The sequence below is a fragment of the Eschrichtius robustus genome, chromosome 21, assembly GCF_028021215.1.
Source record: "Eschrichtius robustus isolate mEscRob2 chromosome 21, mEscRob2.pri, whole genome shotgun sequence".
In the NCBI taxonomy this organism is placed as follows: domain Eukaryota; kingdom Metazoa; phylum Chordata; class Mammalia; order Artiodactyla; family Eschrichtiidae; genus Eschrichtius; species Eschrichtius robustus.
The window spans coordinates 24,422,695-24,442,192 of record NC_090844.1 but is presented as its reverse complement, the minus strand read 5'-3'; the positions used below and the strand labels follow the sequence as shown (position 1 = coordinate 24,442,192).

Sequence of the window (19,498 nt, the reverse complement as noted above, 5' to 3'; positions counted from 1 at the left end):
CTTTACCTGTTTTCGATTTTATACATCTAGAATTACATTGCAGCTATTTTTGTTATTTCTTTTGCTCAGTGTTATGTTTGTGTGATTCTTCCACACTGATATGTATAACTGTAGTTTCTTCATTTTCACTCATATATTTGTATATACACACACACACACACACACACACACACACATTATTCAATTTTGTGACTATACACTATTCCTCTGGGGATGTTTTGACATTTTGTAGTTTTCTTCATATTCCAAATATTGCTGTTTTAAATGTTCATGTACGTGTCTCAGCGCATATGTGCAAGAGTTTTTCTATAGCGTATACATCTACATCAGGAATGTGCAACTTAATCCAAAGACAATGTCAAACAGTTTTCAAAAGTGGTTGTGTCAGGTTACCTAATTACACTACATCATTGCCAGTACATATACTTCTTTTTTTTTTTTTAATAAATTTATTTATTTATTTATTTATTATTTTTGGTTGCATTGGGTCTTTGTTGCTGCAGGTGGGCTTTCTCTAGTTGCGGTGAGCGGGGGCTACTCTTCATTGCGGTGCACAGGCTTCTCATTTGCGGTGGCTTCTCTTGTTGCAGAGCACGGGCTCTAGGCGCTCGGGCTTCAGTAGTTGTGGCACACGGGCTCAGTAGTTGTGGCTCGCGGGCTCTAGAGCGCAGGCTCAGTAGTTGTGGCGCACGGGCTTAGCTCCTCCGCGGCATGTGGGATCTTCCCAGACCAGGGCTCGAACCCGTGTCCCCTGCATTGGCAGGCGGATTCTTAACCACTGTGCCACCTGGGAAGCCCCCATATACTTTTAAAAAAATGTTTCTGCCAGACTCACAGACTTCAAAAACAAATGTATGATTACCAAAGGGGAAAGGTAAGGGGGAGGGATAAGTTAGGAGTTTGGGATTAACATATACAGACTACTATATATAAAATAGATAATAAACAAGGACCTACTGTATAGCACAGGGAGCTCTACTCGATATTCTGTGATAACCTATGCGGGAAAAGAATCTGAAAAAGAATGGATATATTTATATGTATAACTGAATCACTTTGCTGTACACCTGAAACTAACACAATATTGTAAATCAACTATAGTATAAAATAAAAACTAAATTTAAAAAATGTTTCTGCCAGCCTAGTGAGTGTGATATGTTACCATTATCACCTCAAAAAAAGAGACTCTTTACCCATTAAAAGCTCTCATGTCCCTTTTCCCCTAAGCCCCCCACTACCCCTACACAGTCACTAATCTGCTTTCTGTCTCTATATATTAGCCTATCCTGGCCTGGCCATTTCATTAAGTGAAGTCATAAATAGTAGCCTTTCATGACTGGTGACTTTCACTTAACAGTGTTTTCAGACTTCTTGCATGTTGCAGCATGTATCAGTACCTCATTCCTTTTTATGGAAAAATATTCTGTTACATGGATACATTACATTGTGCTTATCCATTCATCAGTTGACCATGTGGGTCACTTCCACCTTTTGGCAATTATGAATAATTATGCTAAGAACATTCTTGAACAAGTTTTGGTGTAGACATGTGTTTTCTTTGCTCTTAGGTATATAGCTTGTTCCTGAACCTCGGGGGAAAGTGTTCATCTTTCCCCAGTAAATATGATGTTAGCTGTGGGGTTTTTTTATGTCCTTTACCCTGTTGAGGAAGTTCCCTTCTATTCCTAGTTTGTTGAGTGTTTTTATCTTGAAAAGGGTAATTACTTATCCTTCAGAATCTTTGCCATCTAAAAGGTTTTTTAATATGAATCTTCTTGTGTATTTAGTGGGGTTGGACATCTTTTTGTGTTTGTTGACAATTTTTACTTAACCTGTGATTTTCTTGTTTAAGTACTTTGCCCAACTATCTATTGCATAGTCTTTCTATTAATCTTTTGAAGATATCTGTATATTCTTTATGTATTCCAATATATGTGTAATTATGTACTAAGTTTGTCTCATTCAGAATATTCTTTTTACCAGTTTATTTTTCTAAGTTTTATCATGGGTTTGACCTATTAAAATATTTAATTTGTATGTAATTGACATCATTTTTCATTTTTGGTTTTCTGGCTTCCATCCATGCTTAAAAAGTGCTTTCCTACCCCCAGGATTATAAAACTATCCCTCCATGTTTTCTTCCAGTATTTTTATGGCTTTATTTTTTAATGAATTTTGTTTTATTTCAGTATAAGGAGGTATAGGGATCCACCTTCCGTTTTTTTCTGTCCACTCCAGCTTAAGCACTACATCTCTATATTTTCTTTTTTGTTTTTTAATTTTATTTTTTATTTGTCTATTTTTGGCTGCCTTGGGTCTTCGTTGCTGCGCGCGGGCTTTCTCTAGTTGAGGCGAGCGGGGGCTACTCTTCGTTGCGGTGCATGGGCTTCTCACTGCGGTGGCTTCACTTGTTGCGGAGCACGGGCTCTAGGCACGCAGGCTTCAGTAGTTGTGGCACGTGGGCTCAGTAGTTGTGGCTCCCAGGCTCTAGAGTGCAGGCTCAGTAGTTGTGGCGCATGGGCTTAGTTGCTCTGTGGCATGTGGGATCTTCCCGGACCAGGGCTCGAACCCGTGTCCCCTGCATTGGCAGGCAGATTCCCAACCACTGCACCACCAGGGAAGTCCCACGTCTCTATTTTCGAACATATTTCCACTATAACTTACTGTAATTAAAAGGATAATCACAATAGTTATATAATTTAGAAATCTTCAACAGAGCTATTTTTTAACATTCTGTGAAAAAGAACTTCATGGTACGTTCCCAGTGATATGATTATAACTTCATATATTGTTCATGAGCAACCTCTCATTAATAATCTGTTTTAACAATGGTATTTTCATGGTATTACTTAGCTATGAATGCTTTGTGAACATTTTACTTGCTAAATATGTGTTTTTATATGTTCCTTTGTTATTACATGAAGTGCTTTATGAAATTTTAGGAATAAATCTCTATAAATTATAAAAAGAAAATTTGCTTCTATTTTCCAGGTTTTTATTTATATTTATTATTTGCCAGAATATTTATTTCATAATGGAGCAGGGGTAGTGGTTTGCTTTGGCTCCTGGGAAGGATTTTGTGCACCCTTTTTGATCTTTCCCCCGCCGTTTCTTTACCTTATTCCTCTTTCCTTTCCATTTTTGTTCTCCTGTGGTAGAGGGAAAAGAAGCAAGGTAACAGTAGTTGGAGGGAGACAATTTTACCTAATAATATATAGATTCTATTATTAAATATCTGCATATAGGAAATTAATATAAGAAATACCTAGTCTGTGAGCAACATGGTTTTATTCCTATTTAATTTTTCTATTTCTTAGTATTTGTCAAAATTCAAATTTTTCATGGCAAATACTTATAATGGGTCTATAGGGCAGAATTTCATGCTACGTCATTTATACTTTATTGGTCGGTTACTCATCCTCTTCTCTTGCTTTTTCTGCTGAGAACATACTTTAATCATCATTAGGTTATTTGATGGACTTTCAGTTAAAACCACTCATGACATAGTTTACTTGCATTAATAGAGTTGCCTGAAGAAACACTTTTTGTTCCTGTTTTTCCTTATTTTCTTATTATTTCCACAGAAAGAACATGGTCTCTGAAAAACTGTACAGTGGCCAAAAGAATTGGAAAAGGAAAAGATGCTGCTGTCACCTTTGAGCGTTTCGGGAAACCTATAGATCCATTTGTTCAGGAAAACTGTTCATGCAGTGCACTAAATTCAGAGATAAATCCTTACAACTCAAATATTTCTAACTCCTATGGAAATGTGCAAAATGAAAACATTTCTGTGCTTGAAGCATACAGGGGACAGATGGAGCACAATTCAGCAGAATGTAGAGACACTTCTCAAGTACATGCATATGATTCAGGTCTTTCATTTATTCCCAGTGATACCAGAGAAAGTGTTAATAATGGTGACCTCTTAAATTTGACACATCTTAAAGATGTTTTAAGTGATTTGGCTGCTGCTTTTCCCCTTCATAACAATATTGGCTCAAGCACAGTTATTACTTCGAAACTCATCAAAGACCCAAGACTGATGAAGAGAGAAGAAAGCATGGGAAAACATAATACTATTACAGGTTTAAATGAGATTTTACCATTTGAGAAGAGTTTAGATTTTGCTAATTCAGAAATAAACCTATCATCTATGCCAACTAATCCTGCCTCGTCATCTGAAGTTATGCCTGGTGATCAGACTGTTCTTACTAATTATTTGGATGCCCCTTGCTTCAAAATTTCTTTGAATGATTCACAAACCCAGGCTCACAACATGGGCTCTAAGACCTATGATTGTACAGCTCCCAATAAAATTACCATGGCAGAACAGTGTAAGAGCCAGGATAATTTTTCCTTCCCAATGTGTGTGCCAAATGTAGTCTCAGAAGTCGAAACCCAAAAACACAGTGGAGAAAAAGCTCAGAGATCCCAGCAGAGAAGCAACATTCCACTTTTAATTGAACAAAATAGTGAGCCACATGACTCTTACGAATCAGTGAATACTTGTACAAAAGGGTGTAATAGTCACATCTCTCCAGAATCACAGTCTTCTAATTTTAAAACTGTATATCAGACTGGTCACCAAATGCCTACACTTTTTCCACTCCAAAGCAAAGAAAGCATACATGAGTACATTCAAGATATTGGAAAGATGAGAAACTTCACTGGGCCAGAAGACAATTCCAAACATGAAGAAAAGCAAAATTTATGGAAAGAAGTTGATAATTCTTTTACTAATAAAACAAAAATCAGTCCAGTAGATAGTTATATTTCTTTGCATCAAGAGTACAAAGAGAATGAGAATCTTGATTATTTGGTGGAAAATTGTGATCAAATATTAATTACTCAAGGGTTAGAAAAGCCAAAATCTTTCTCATCTACCACAGAGGAGAAGTATGAGCTAGATCATCTAGTATTGGGAATACAAAATCATCTTACTCCAAGACTGGAGAACCTTCCACAAAAGCATCCTCAGCACTCTTTAGAGTACAAAGATAACATTGATACAAGTTTTACCATTTCTCAAAAACTAATGGAACTGAAATTGGAAAAACCAGGTCAAAACTGTGTTAGTGTTATGACTGATGCGTTCCAGGAAGCAAAAGACATTCTCCAGGCCAAACAACTGCCGGCTGTTACTTCATCTCATGACATTAAAACAGCTCATAATGCAAATTGCAGCATAGCTAGAGAACATATATGTGTTAAAAGGAGAACTGGAAATGATCCAGTGTCCTTAGAGAACAGTGAAAGAGACTGCAAAGAAAATTCTCAAGTTAACAATAAAGGTCAAGATCACACTCAGTTCTGTAATTCACAGTTGAACAGTGATGTGCACCTGAATATTGATTGCAGAGAACAGAGAGAGAATGATAAGGAAAACCAGAATGAGGCTGAAGTGGAAGACATTGCTTTGTCTACAGAAGACAACATAAGGAATATACATGGAGATGAGAAGCAGAGTTTTCATGCAAACAAAAATTTTACCACTGTAGATGAAAGGAGGGAGAATGAAGATTACAATAGCATAGAAATTCTGAGTTCTGAAGAATTTTCTACTACATTTAATTTGACTTGGGGAAAAAAATATGTGTCCACAGAATCTACATTATTAGAAAATGAAGATATCGTAACTGCCATAAAAGAAGAAGATATTCAAAATACTGGAAGGACTGTAGAGCATTTGGTTTCCACAACAGTTCCCAAAATTGCAGGTTCTTCAGGGCATACAGCCTCACATGCTGCAGTTCAGATAGCTGATGCTCCAGTGCCTGCGTTAGGCACAAATCTCGAAGATCACCTAAGATACCAGTTTAAAGAAACTTGTTCTTCTGAGAGTCCAGATTTTGGTTTGTTAGTAAAATATAGGGCTTCTGATTGTGAAACAGATAGGGATAAAAATCAATTACACAACTCATTTCATCAGTCAGTAAGTGACAACTCAGTTCTTCAAAGCGTCAAATTGGATAATGAGATTGAAGTAGGATCAGAACGGAGTGACAATGCTTTTCTATTTCAACAGGACGCTCATAGCCATGGAAATGTGCTCTATGAAGACTTCGGGGCCTCATATGAGGCTCTGAAGTCTCGCATCGATTGGGAAGGTCTGTTAGGAAGCACTAATGGGGAGACAGAAGTTTTGAAAAGCACCACAAGGAGGGAGAATAGCGATCAGCATTGCTCTGAGGAAAGTAGTTTTTATTTCTCTACAGCAAAAAACAAAGCAGAGCTCTTCAACCCAATTTTACTTCCTGATCTAGAAGTTAGGATTACTAATGTATTTATGCAAGGATTCAGTCCTGCTGTTGAACCCCTTGCATTGAAAGATAATTTCTGCAAATACAGAACTGAAGCCATAAAATCAGAAATAAAGGACGAGGAGGAGGAAGTTCCACGATTTGAAATTCATTCCCAGTGTTCTGGTGAAAATTCACATCATCCGTCTGAAGGTGAATTTGGTAATGTAAGGCAAGGATCAGGACTAGTGAGTAAATCTGAAACCTCACTTTGTTTTGACTTGAGTCATAATACACACGTGAGTCATGTGTCTGAAAAGCAAAACAAGGGACCTTTGCTTACTGAACCTTCTAATGTCACAACAGTAAATAACGAAAGCAGGCGTTCCTTTACAAAGTCAAAAACCGATTGTAATGATACTAGAAGTAAAAAGGACACAGAATCAAGAATTAGCAAAAGAAAGCCACGTACACCTTTTAGGGACCAGAATATACCGCGTAAAGATTTAAGACGTCACGAAATTTGTGGGAAGAGGAGGAGGCTAACCAGTCAGGACTCGTCGGAACGTTTTTCTTCATTATCCCAAGGACGAATTGAAACCTTTTCACGGTCAGAAAAACGCATTAGGAGTGTCCTGGATATTCTAACTAGCGAAGCATCTTTATGCAAAAGCAGATGTCTTTCCAGAAAACTTGACAGAGCTGTTCTTCACTTAAAAAAAGCTCATAGAAGAGTTCACACGTCTTTGCAGCTTATAGCTAAAGTGGGAGAGAAAAGAAAGGGCCCTTTACCAAGAGCATATGCAGTAATATGCAATAATTTCTGGGAAAGTTGTGACCTTCAAGGTTATAGTTCTGTGTCTGAAAGAAGATATTACTCCACTAAGCAATTTTTGTCAAAAAGAAAATACAACAAACCTGGAAAGAACAGGGCTTTGGGATTTGAAGTTGATAAATCATTAACTCATGTATCAAACCACAAGTCTTATAAAACAAGTGGAGAGAGAGTCACAAATTGCCTTTCTAAGAAGAATGTGTCCGGTGTCTCCAGAAGTCCCACCACTATTCGCGTGAGAGGATATTGTGATCGAGAGTATCTTGAATCGCAGTTAGCCCTCTGTTCCACGTCCCAAAGTGCAAGTCAGTCAGCTTATAGCACTAGCAGTTTGAGAAATCCCAGATCATCAGAACTTCAGCCCTTTTCTAGAAAAACTGGGTGTCTCTCTTCCCCAGACTGCCCAGATGAGAAACTAACTAAAAAAGAAAATCAAATCGATGCAGAGTTTTTATCTAACGTTAGTAAATATGAAAAGCTTAAGAACCATTCAGCACATGGTGATATTAAGGGTACAACAAAAGAAAACAATTCTGCTGAAGCTAATGAAGTAATAAGTAAAAGGAATTCGGTATCTTTAACTTGCATAAAAGAAAGCAACGTAAATTTTAACGTGGACAAAAATTATGATGCAACTTGTATAGCCCACACAAAGGTGAAAACTGATATAGTTATTTCGGTCTTAGAATCAAGTGTGACGCATGTTTTTAACATTGATATCGACAAGCCAAATAACCTTATTTTATCTGGTTATACAAGAAACCTGGAAGTAAATTTTCCTATAGAAAAATGGACACCTCCTAATGAGAGCTCCAAACCAGGCATTATAACAGAAAACTTCCTTATGGACCCATTAACTCTAACTCTGATAAAAAGCAAAAAGTGTAACAGTATTCCTCAATTGTTATCAGCCACTCTAGTGACAGACAGTGAGGGAGAATCTTCACAATCTTACCTGAATAAACAGAGCATTTTTGCTGTAGATTCTTCAACAGTGTCTACCATTGTACCACACTGTCAACGAGGATGCGCTGGAAAGGAGCTGCTAAAGACAGAACATTGCGCTTCAAGTAATTGCTTCCACATAGACGGGAATGGAACAAATGTTATTGAGAATTCTGAGTTGGATTTCACATCAGTAACTGAAGAAAGTAAGGACAATATGATGAAGAAACTATTTTCCAATGATAGTTTTTTGCTCTTAAAAGATAACATAAAGGGTTCTTCTTCCCCAAAATGTATTGCAAAGAAAGACATTCGGGACAGAAAAACGTGGAAAGATAAACAAGCAGAGAAAGCAAAAGATTCATTCCACAGAAACGTGACTGAAGGATCAAGTGTTAAGACTGAGTACAAAAATCAAAAGAATAAGACATTAGAAGAATCCTCCTACTTAAGTGAGAAAACAGTTAAAAACAACTTGATTGATTCTCATTTAAGCATTAAAGATGCTACTGAGGCAGTCTCTTTGAGTAACACTGCTTCTAATCAGCTTAACGAAAGAGAGAAAGAGGAGGGAAGAGTTAGTCATGACTCTCAGTCTGACTCCACAATGCACTCAGGAAGAGCCTCTAATTCCAAACCAGGCATTACAGGAATGAATCATACGCCTCTTCTACATGCCCACTCTGAAACCTCCAGCGTCTCTCCTCCTCCGAAGATGCCTACATCATACATGAATGAATTAAAAGAAGAACATTGCTCAACTAATACTTTGGCTCCTATAGCTAAGATAGCTCAAATTTTGAAGAGGGCAGATGAAGCATCATCTTTGCAGATTCTACAGGAAGAAACTAAAGTTTGTCAAAGTATTCTCCCTTTATTTGTTGAAGCTTTTGAAAGAAAACAAGAATGTTCATTTAAACAAATCTTGATTTCAAGAGACCTGTTGGTAGACCAAAACCTGTGGAATAACTGCAGACACAAATTAAAGCCGTGTGCTGTTGACTCCTTGGTAGAACTCCAAATGATGATGGAAACTATTCAGTTCATTGAAAACAAAACAAGGCTCTTAGGAGGTGAGCCAACATTCCGAAGCTTGCTTTGGTATGATGAGACATTGTACAGTGAGCTGCTTGGCAGACCACGTGGGTTTCAGCAACAATCCAGTTTCTATCCTGCTTTTCAAGGCAGGTTAAAATATCATGCATTCTGTGAGTTGCAAAACTATCATGATCAGTTGGTTGAAGTGTTTGAAGAAACCAAAAGAGAAAACAGTTCATACTACACGTTCTTAAAATACAAACGACAGATTAACGAGTGTGAGGCAATAATGAAACATTGTTCTGATTGCTTTGACTTTTCTCTTTCTGTTCCGTTTACCTGTGGAGTTAACTTTGGAGATAGTTTAGGAGACCTAGAATCCTTGAGAAAAAGTACATTAAATCTGATCAGTATGTATGGGGACTCTCCCCAAAATGATTCCTGTCCAGGGAAACAAGACCACCTATGGATTATTATAGAAATGATCTCCTCAAAAGTTAATTTTATCAAGAGCAATGAGGCAGTAAGTATTAAAATATCTCTTTATGGTCTGGAACATATCTTTTTTGATGCTGCAAAAAGTCTCGTTTGGAAGGAAAAGAGAGAGTCTTTCTGCAAAGAATACTCAGGAAAGAACAGCAAAGAAATACTACTCAAAATGAATCAACATGCTTTTTCTAAGTTGCAGAAGATATGGGATACGTTGTCTAAAGATTTAAGCAGTGAACGCATTTCCAGTACTGGGCTTGAGAATACTATGATTGCTTCCAGAAAGTCAAATGCTCTAGTAAACAAAGCAACAATTAGCATAGAAAACTCTAGGTTTAACAGTACTTTGCTTTCACATCCAGATATCTGTTGTATTAGTGAAATATTGGATCAAGCTGAATTTGCAGACTTTAAAAAACTACAGGAACTCACTTTGAGATGTACCGATCACTTAGAAATTTTAAAAGAATACTTTCAGTTGCTGCAAGAAGATAACATAGATAATATTTTTATCACACAAGAAAATGTTTTGGACATGGTGAAAAACCACAACCATGGGGCAGTAATTTTAAAACCTGCGGCCATTGAAACCTATATTGAAATCGTCATGCTCTCAGAAACAGTTCACTTTCTTAAAAACTCAATGGCAAAGAAACTAGACAAACAGAGGTTTCGAGGTATGCTTTGGTTTGATTTGTCACTTCTTCCTGAACTGGTTCAGTGCCAAGAAAAAATGACTTCTTTCTCATTTCTTAAAGATGATTCAACAGATTGTCTTTGGAAAGTGATAGAGACTGCTATTTCTGAACTTAAGAAAGATCTGGATATTATCTACAAATATAATGAAGCTGTTAATTGCTCCTATGCTCTTCATTTGCTCTCAAGAGAACTTGAAGAACTTTCAGAAATAAAAAAACTTCTAAAGAAGTCTAAGTATTCCATTTCCACATACATTGACTTTGTGCCATGTATAGCATCCATAAATTACGGAAGCACTGTGACAGAGTTAGAATACAACTACAATCAGTTTTCCACCCTGCTCAAAAATGTAATGGCTGTCCCTCGGAAGGACTTAGGGAAAATGGCCCATATTACGAAAGTCATGAAAACTATTGAACATATGAAGATAATATGTGCTAAAGATGCTAAATTAACCATTTCCTTTATCCTGTGCCAAATGCGACATAACAGAAAGAAGACTTTCCACCTGGAGAGAAAGGAAGAAATGAATATTCATGTAGAACCTAGGAAGAATATCAACAAGTCCAGTACTTGTGTGAAGGTGCCCTCAATTTCAGAGTGCATAATGAAAAACGTTTCAAATTCCTCTAAAAAACGGCCTTTCACTGTAGACAAATGTGAAGACCCTCAGGAGCAAGAGGAATATACTACCGTTTCCAGTTGTAAAAAACAAAAGGTAACAAATGTTTTAAGCGAAACCTATGTAGGTATTCTTTTTGAGAACAAGTCTACTCTTTAAGCAAACAAGTATGTAGTTTGCAGAATTGTAAAAATTGAGAATGCTTTAAATACTGCCTTGCAAAATGAATTTACTAACTGAACTATTGGATTAAACAATCCATATTATCTATAAAATGATATGAATGATTTGTATATGTGAGAGATAACCTTGCGAATGTCTACTTTTAAACTTGCAAATTAATTATTTTATTTAGAAAACACTTCTTGGAAGGGTGTGAATGAAAAGTCCCTATTATGAATGCGAGTTAAGCGAGTGACCAAGTATTGATTGAGTAGCTTCTATATAATGAGGCTATACTTAATGTTGTGGATATTAAAAATTGACAGTGGAGTCTGTGTTCTTGACCATTATCATCCACACAGAGAAATAGTACAGATATTTTAAAATAGACGATTGTGAAGGAGTTAGTCCTGCATAAGTACATTTTATTTAACAAATTTTTTATAGCATTTATTAAATACTTGGCAGCGTTCTAATGAATGTACAAACATTAACTCTTTCTATTCTTCACAGAATGCTTATGATGTAGGCACTGTTATTATCTTATTAAAAAGTACAGAAACTGAGGCATAGAAAGGTTAAATAACTTTCCTAAGGTCACAAAGTTAGTAAACAGAAGCGCCTAGATATAAAACAAGGCAGTCTAGCTCCAGAGCCCATATTAATAATTGCCCCTACTCCACCCTCGGAGACTACTCAAAATTTTTTGAGAATTTCTCATGTCAGAAGTGAAGAAAGAGAGACCTATACGCAAAATGGAAAGTAGGATTCTTTCTCAGCTTACTCTAATTGTATTCGTTAGTTAAACTCTAGTTCTAGAGACTAGGAAACAAATCATTTATTGCACTGTGTTTGTGGGAAAATGCTTAATTAACAACCAGTTTATAAACATACTTCCAAAACACAAGAACAACACAAGTTGTGTACTCCACATCAAGAGTAAAATGAGGGTGTTACTAAAAAGGTGTTGTAAGTGTAGAGAAGAAAAGCAAAATTTTTTTAAAATAGAGATTTATTCATTGATTTCATAGAAAGACACAGATCAAAGCTTTGCCTTAAAGGAAAAAATGTTATCAGATGAAGGTAAAAAAATGAAGAGGGTATCCAAGCTATGGAAAGTAATGTGACCAAAGACACAATGCTTATTGACATTATTTGAGAAATGAGTTTAAAATTAAGTCTGGAACAAACATTTTAACTTAGTGGACAGAAGTAAGCTAAAGATGGAGAAGCATATTGTTTCAGATAACAGAATGTTCTAAATATAGACCTGAAGAGTGTGAACTTCGTTCTGTACGTATTGAAGGGTAGTGTCCTGTAAACTGTGTTTTTTCAGTGATTTTTAAAGAGCAGAGATTTTGAGTATAGTTAGAAGTAGTAAGTCATCTGGGTCTTAGAAAAAGGTGCTGTTTTACAGAATAGGAAAGGAAAATCCATACTTGACAGACATTACTTAACAGTGGCGCTGAGTGACTGGTTGATTAAAAAGGGCATAAAATAGGAAGCAGTCATAAATAGACGTGTTGTAAAATGTGCGTAAAAAGAATGTTGCAGATTGCTTTTTTAAAAAGTTTCTCCAAACATTTATGAAATATGGGAAGTCCAGCAGAGTCACTGAGTTTTGAAGGAGAGGATCATTAATGAATATAGTTTCAGACAGTGCATTTTAGATGATGACAGAACAAGCAATTGCTAATGTCTGAAAAGTAAAATAATAAATATTATACTTTAAACGATCAACAATGTAGGTTTTCTCTGTATTTTTTAAACATAGGTTAGCATGAAAGATGTCACGAAGATCAACAGAGAAAAGGCAACATTCAAGCATCCAAGGTAGGAGTTGCCATCAGCCCTGTCTGAAGAAAAACTAAACAAAATTGAGCACATATTAAGGAACAAGACTAAAACCTTTATTTATTTCCTCTGTTGGGTTATATATGTAACTTAGGGGAGAAGAGTTAGCTAAGGAGGGAGAAGGTGGTTCAGATTATGCAGTGTCTTAGGTAAGGCCTAAGGAGTTTGAATTTCATTCTGTAAGGATTGAAAGGTAATATCCTGTGAAATGCGTTTTCACAGTGATTTAAAGGGTAAGGAGATTCTAAGTATAGTTAAAAGTAGTAAGTCAGCCAGGGCTTAGAAAAGAGTGACGCTTTACAGAATAAGAAGGTGAAAGTCATATTTGACAGACATTATTTAATGAATTGATGGGGCTTAGTGACTGGCTTATTACTAAAAAGGGTGTAGAATGGGGCAAGTGATTAGATTTTTTTAAACTTGTGGATTTTATAGACCTGTCAAATTTCAAGACTGGCTAACAAGATAAAAATTGACAAGTTACATTCCTAAGTGGGAGCTTAGTCAAACACACTCACATATTATAAGTATACTACTGTTTCATGAAAGGATGTGTTAACACCACAATATAGAAAGGACATGATTTCAGAATAAAGGCTAGTTCTTTAAATTCTTTTTGAATTAGTTATTTTTATTAAAAACCCACTACCTTATTTATGTTTTTCTCATTTTGACATGAAGTGGCACCACTGGACTTGTTGACCATCTCTTGTTTCATTCAACTCTGTAAGATTTTCAATTTATGACAAGCTTCATTTTTTACCATCTTTTTTCCATCCTATGAAGGAAAATGAATAATATGAACTAAAAGAAGATAAGCATTCTCATTTCTGTCTTATTTGGTTTTGCTTCTCTAAATATAATCTTTAGGGCTTCCCTGGTGGCACAGTGGTTAAGAATCCACCTGCCAATGCAGGGGACACAGGTTCGGGAAGCCCTGGTCCGGGAAGATCCCACATGCCGCAGAGCAACTAAGCCCGTGCGCCACAACTACTAAGCCTGCGCTCTAGAGCCTGCGAGCCACAACTACTGAAGCCCGTGCGCCTAGAGCCCATGCTCTGCAACAAGAGAAGCCACCACAGTGAGAAGCCCGCGCACCACAACGAAGAGTAGCCCCCGCTTGCCGCAACTAGAGAAAGCCCGTGCGCAGCAACGAAGACCCAACACAGCCAAAAATAAATAATTAATTTTTTAAAAAATTAAATATGATCTTTAATTTACTACATTTCTAGAATCTTTTTCCTGGCACAGATGACTCTTTAAATAATTGTGTAGTGGCATAAGGATGAATAGGCTATCAGAGGCATAACATAAACCAGTTCTGTAATCATCTTAGTTTTGTAACTAAGATGATTTGTTTTACTTAGTTTACAAAACTAAGTTTTGTAAGTATAGGTAGTATTTGCTGCTCAAAGAATCAAACTGTGCCTCACTTAGCAGGAAAATGAATTCTAATGTAAGGTTAATATAAGGTGCCATGGTCATGGAAGAACATCCTCTAAGAGAGTGGGTAAAAGGACAGATCATACAGGCAGCTGTCAATCTATAAGGTTGAGACATCACTGAAACATCATTGGAAATGTGATAGAGTCAAAATTGTCCTTTCTGGAAACTGTCAAAGTATTATATTGGGTTGGATGATGATGTAGGTTGTCATTTAAGTGCCTTTTAAGGAGGCTGGATTAAGTAAAATAGGGGCTTTTAGTTTCATGAGTGGGATATACAAATTCCAGGCCAAAGATTAATTTTTCTCGACTGTGGAGGAATGGTTACTTTCTTCTTTCAACATGTTCTTTTCCACTTTTAATTCGAAGAATTTGATGAGACACCAAAAAATATAATTGCCCTGGAGACTTGTATTAACTGTCTGGCTCTAGACCTTCAATAATGAATGCTTCCTTCACCCTGATTGAGACTGTCTAAATTTAGATAGGAATGCCAAGGATATTCCCTTGGCAAGAAATTTTGGAAGTCTGCTTTTCCTATTCTCGACCTTGAACAGACAAAATATCTCAGTACTTTGTGACAAGATAGTCTTTTGGGGGTAGGGGTCACAGCTAGTGGTTTCACCAGCTATATATGGCCATTTGCAAGTAAAGAAGATTGTCAATAGGTTGGAGGTATATGAATTAGAAACTACTGCAAAAAAATTGAAATCAGGAAGTGTCCAAAGCATAAAATAATTTATTAGAATATTGGCAGCACTCTGTATTTTCAGATGTATTGGAAATATATTTGAAATGTGGAATATATCACCTTCAGCAAGAAAAGTATCTAAATTCAAACCAAGGGAGGAAAACTGGAGAAATATGTTTCTTGTATAGTGCCAATACAAAGAGGAAAATGTGAATCTTAAGAATTCTTTTCCTAAATAAAATTTTCAAATATATATTTATATTGAAATTTTGTGACTCTCTATATTTAAAGTTGTTTGTATGTGTGTTACACTTAATAGGACTGTGAGATCTCATCCCGAAAGTGAAAATGATATAGGACCAAGTTCATCTGACAATCTGAAAAGAAACCATGTCTCTCCAAAAAAAGTTGAAATTCAGCGATCACTACCTGGCTCACTTTTACCTTTAAAGAACCTGAAAGACACTTGTATGTCAAAGTTAAAGGGCAAAATAGATTTAACTAATATTTCATCTGCTACTTCAGAAGATTTCAGTGGACAACAGGGAAACTTAAATAACATGAAGGAAAGAAATGTAAATTTTAGTGTTGCTGAAACAAAAAGTGCTAAGATTGTTCTCCTTTGGCAATTTTTGACCAAAAACGCGTAGATGGCACATTTTCAAAAGACCAGGAGATACCTTCTCAGAAATTTCTTAAGAATTCCTCAGATCCTGCAGAGAAATCTTGTCCCTCAGACATAAAACCAGAAACTGATGCTTCTCTTCTGCCTAATGCATTAGTGCTCTCAAAGCCTATTTTCTATTTTGTGAGGAATATCGATGCCAATTTAGAAATGAATGACACTGACTTTGAACCTCAAGATAATGAAATATTAAATTCATCCATTAAAAATTCTACATGCACCAGTTCTCCAGAACCCGTACATATCCAGAACAAAATTCCTGTTCTGCAAATAAAACACAACCTGCAAAAACTGAGTCAAAAGAAGAATATAGGAAGGGTACATTGAGTTCCAATACTACACCTGTTGAAGCATCTGAGAACATGACCCTTAATGTGAATCAAACAGTAGAATACTCTTTTTCTGAGCAATAGAATTCAAAAGTTTTAACTCAGAATGCTGCCACATATTGGAATGAAATTCCACAGTCTGCATGTGCCCCAGTATATAATTCTTCTGAGCAGTCATTTGGAACTTCATATCCTTACTTTGCTTGGTGTGTTTATCGTTACAGCAGCAGCAATGGGAGTTCCATTACCCAGACATACCAGGGAATAACATCCTATGAAGTACAGCCACCTCCTTTCGGAATGTTGACTGCAGTTACAAGTACTGTTCAAAATACACATTCTAATCTGTTGTACTCTCAATATTTTGGTTACTTTGCTGGGGAACGACAAGCAAATGACTTTGTGCCAGTGAGTGGACATTTTCCATCTCAAATGCCTGTTTACAATTTTCAGCAGCCAATTTTTTCACAGTATGTTTCCCATCAACCGGTCGCTGCATACCCTTGCTCTCCTGATTTGGGTGTGCTTCCAGAAGTTCCTTGGACTTAACGGTGAGTTTCACAAGTTTAGTACTTCGTAGAGTTTTCACTTTTATCTCTGTACATTTATGTTAGTGGAATTTACAACAAGTGGTGATAGATGGCACATTTTTCTGTGTAGACTTGTAGAATTGTTTAAAATCAGGCAGAGTTGAATTACATTGTCAGTGGAAAACTAGTTGTCAAAGACTGAGAAAAAAAGAATTGGTAATATCACTAAATATGTCCTTCAATAAAACCCAACTTCAAGGAATAATAGTTAAGTAAATTATAGTTATTGAAATATGCAACCATTGAAGGGTTTATAAAAGTTTTTAATGACAATTTTTAAAACTATATTGTATAAATTTACTTACGTAAATAAAGAAATGCATAGAGATACGGAAATAAAGTACACTAACATTTTAACTTGTCTCCCTGTGAGTGATAAAATTTGGAGTTTGTGGAGAGTGTTGTTCATTATTTTCTAGATTTCCTATTATGAACATACATTTTTCGATAAATGAAGGAAAAAAATAGAGTAAATATGTGGAAAAAAGGAACTTCAATCAGATAATATAGTATCTAATAACAGTATTTTAATATAGTATCTTGGCATAAGTGAATGGAGTTAATTGAAATGTGTTAGTAGAACAACTTGGTAGTTTGCCACGGGGACTTGAAATTTTTTCTCTGAAACAATTCTGTTTATAGAATATCATGATTAGAATATAATTTTTAATTTAATTGGCATGTATATTTACCATAGTTAAAGCAAAATTTTAAAACAGTTATTAATAATTCTGCAAAAACTACATTAGCACCCAAATAGTCTACCATCAGAGGTAAAATGTACTGCGTATAAATTTAATCATCTCTTAATGTCTTAAACAGAGAAATGCAAGGAGTTTCTTTAAATTGAAAAGTTGTTTCTCAAGGAAAATCAGTTTTGTAGGTTGTGTGTGTCTGTAGATATATAAGGTGAAAAATACCACATGCAATTTCAGCCAAAAAATATTTTTAAAGCTTTGATTTGGCTTTTTGCCTCAACTTGGTGCTAACTGCAATATAAAAGAAGGAAGAAAACCTATTAAAACCAACAAGGTTTTGTATTCATTAAAATATTTAGAGAGTTCAATAAATGTGCTGAATTGTATTTTTTAAAAAGTTCTTTCTCAGTCCTGGGTTATCTTACAAACTAATAAGTAGAAAAAATTAATTGAATTAATTAATTCCTTAGTCTGAATTGGACAAGAAGCAGGCTGTTAGTATAGTTCTATTTCTAATTAAGAAACCTATTGACAGCAGCATCTCTACATTGGAGTTGCCACTGGTGCCCTATAACCTATGGGATAAAATTCAAATACTTTTGCTTGGAACACAGGGCCCTTGACAGCCCTGCATAGACAGGCTCATTTCCCACCACTTCCACCTCTGTATTCAAGCCACACTGAACTTCTTACTGTTCTCTCATGTGAGAATGCCTCTTCTACTTCCACAGTATTTTTGTGTGCATTTCTCACATATGAGTATTTTGTGGTGGTGTAATTATCTATGTATCCTTTCCTTCCCTCCCCGCCCCACTAAATGAGTTTAAACAGGACTGGAAAATTTTCAGCTAAATCATAGCCTGAAGAAAAACTATAAAGGAGGAGAGAAAGCGGGGGCAGGGTATATGACTGCTTTTTCCTTTTTGATTAATAAATTGCTGTAGCTGCTGTAATGATAAACACACCAAGCATAGTAGATGTGGCAAACCTACAAACTAAAGACATTTTAATTTTTGAAATAGGAAATCTTGAATGAAATTGTTTCATAAAGGTCTCATGGTTTGAGCTTTCTTGTGCTCTTAATAATTAAGCTCTTTGTGATGCTAAGAAAGCTATCTGGAATCAAATCCAGCTTTGATTCTCAAAAATTTTAATTGTTATTTCTTTGGTTGTATTACAACGAACTACATCCTTCTGAAGACGTGAAAATCCCTGTGACCCACTTCCTACTGTTGTGCTCATGATACTTGTATTCAGAAGCACCATAATGGAACTAAAGGAAGGGCTGAGAGAGCCCTGTGTGCGGGCCACATTACATCCTTTATTCCGTTTAATTCTCACAAGATACGTGAGAGAGATGCAGGGATGCGATTGCTCTTTTACAGATGAGGAAACTACTCTTTGGAGAGCCTTAAATACTGCAATACTATTAAGTTTCTTGGGATCCCATAGCTAGTAAAGAGCAGATGTACAGTTTGAACTCTGATCTCTTTGGCTCTAACTTAACTGGGTTCTTTCCACTATCCTATTACGTACCATCCGTCTGCTTCATTAATTCATCTCAAATCTTTGTGCTTTTTGTTTTCGTCCAGTTCCATGGTATCAAGAACCCTTTCAGCCAGGACATTGAAGATAGTTCTTTTGTCTACTGAAAAGAGGTTTACAAGTTTTTCCAAGTATTTTTTACTTACATATTTTTTTATTTTAACATTTAAAAATAAATGTAAATGTGGTAAATTATAAACCTTATAGCCCTTGATAAAATGTTTAGATGCAAAAGTGTATCATATAATGCAATAGGAAATCAATTTCTGACATCTAAAATACCAAAATAATTTCCATGCGATTATTTTAGCGACTCTGTACTAGGCTATCTTTCAGTACCTACCTAGCCTTCAAAAACATTAACAATACTGTGAAATTTATTTTTTGAAATGTTGCTATCACAGCTATTAAAGTTATATAAAGATTTTCTTTGGGATTATTCTAATGGAATAAGGAGAGTAAATGTAACATTTAATATGATTAAGGGTAAGCAATAGTAGTAAAATCTTCAAAACAAGATTTTTGTCTCTGATATTTTTTGATTCATTGTTTATGGTAGTGTTGTGCCATTTGACTTAGATTAAAGTAGGATTTTTTTTTTACTTAGATTGATCATTAAACCAATAATTTTA

At 35.8% G+C, this 19,498-nt stretch overlaps 1 protein-coding gene across 1 annotated transcript in view; it reads left to right on the top strand.

Annotated features, from left to right (window-relative positions):
• Positions 1-18,947, top strand: part of TEX15 (testis expressed 15, meiosis and synapsis associated) — a 70,797-nt gene extending 51,850 nt beyond the window's left edge. Inside the window, 6 exon segments of the mRNA XM_068532271.1 lie at positions 3,585-10,963; positions 12,804-12,862; positions 15,339-15,625; positions 15,628-15,969; positions 15,972-16,584; positions 18,914-18,947. Coding sequence (XP_068388372.1) covers positions 3,585-10,963; positions 12,804-12,862; positions 15,339-15,625; positions 15,628-15,969; positions 15,972-16,582 — 8,678 coding nt within the window. The 3' untranslated portion in view covers positions 16,583-16,584; positions 18,914-18,947.
• The last annotated feature ends 551 nt before the right edge of the window (positions 18,948-19,498 follow it).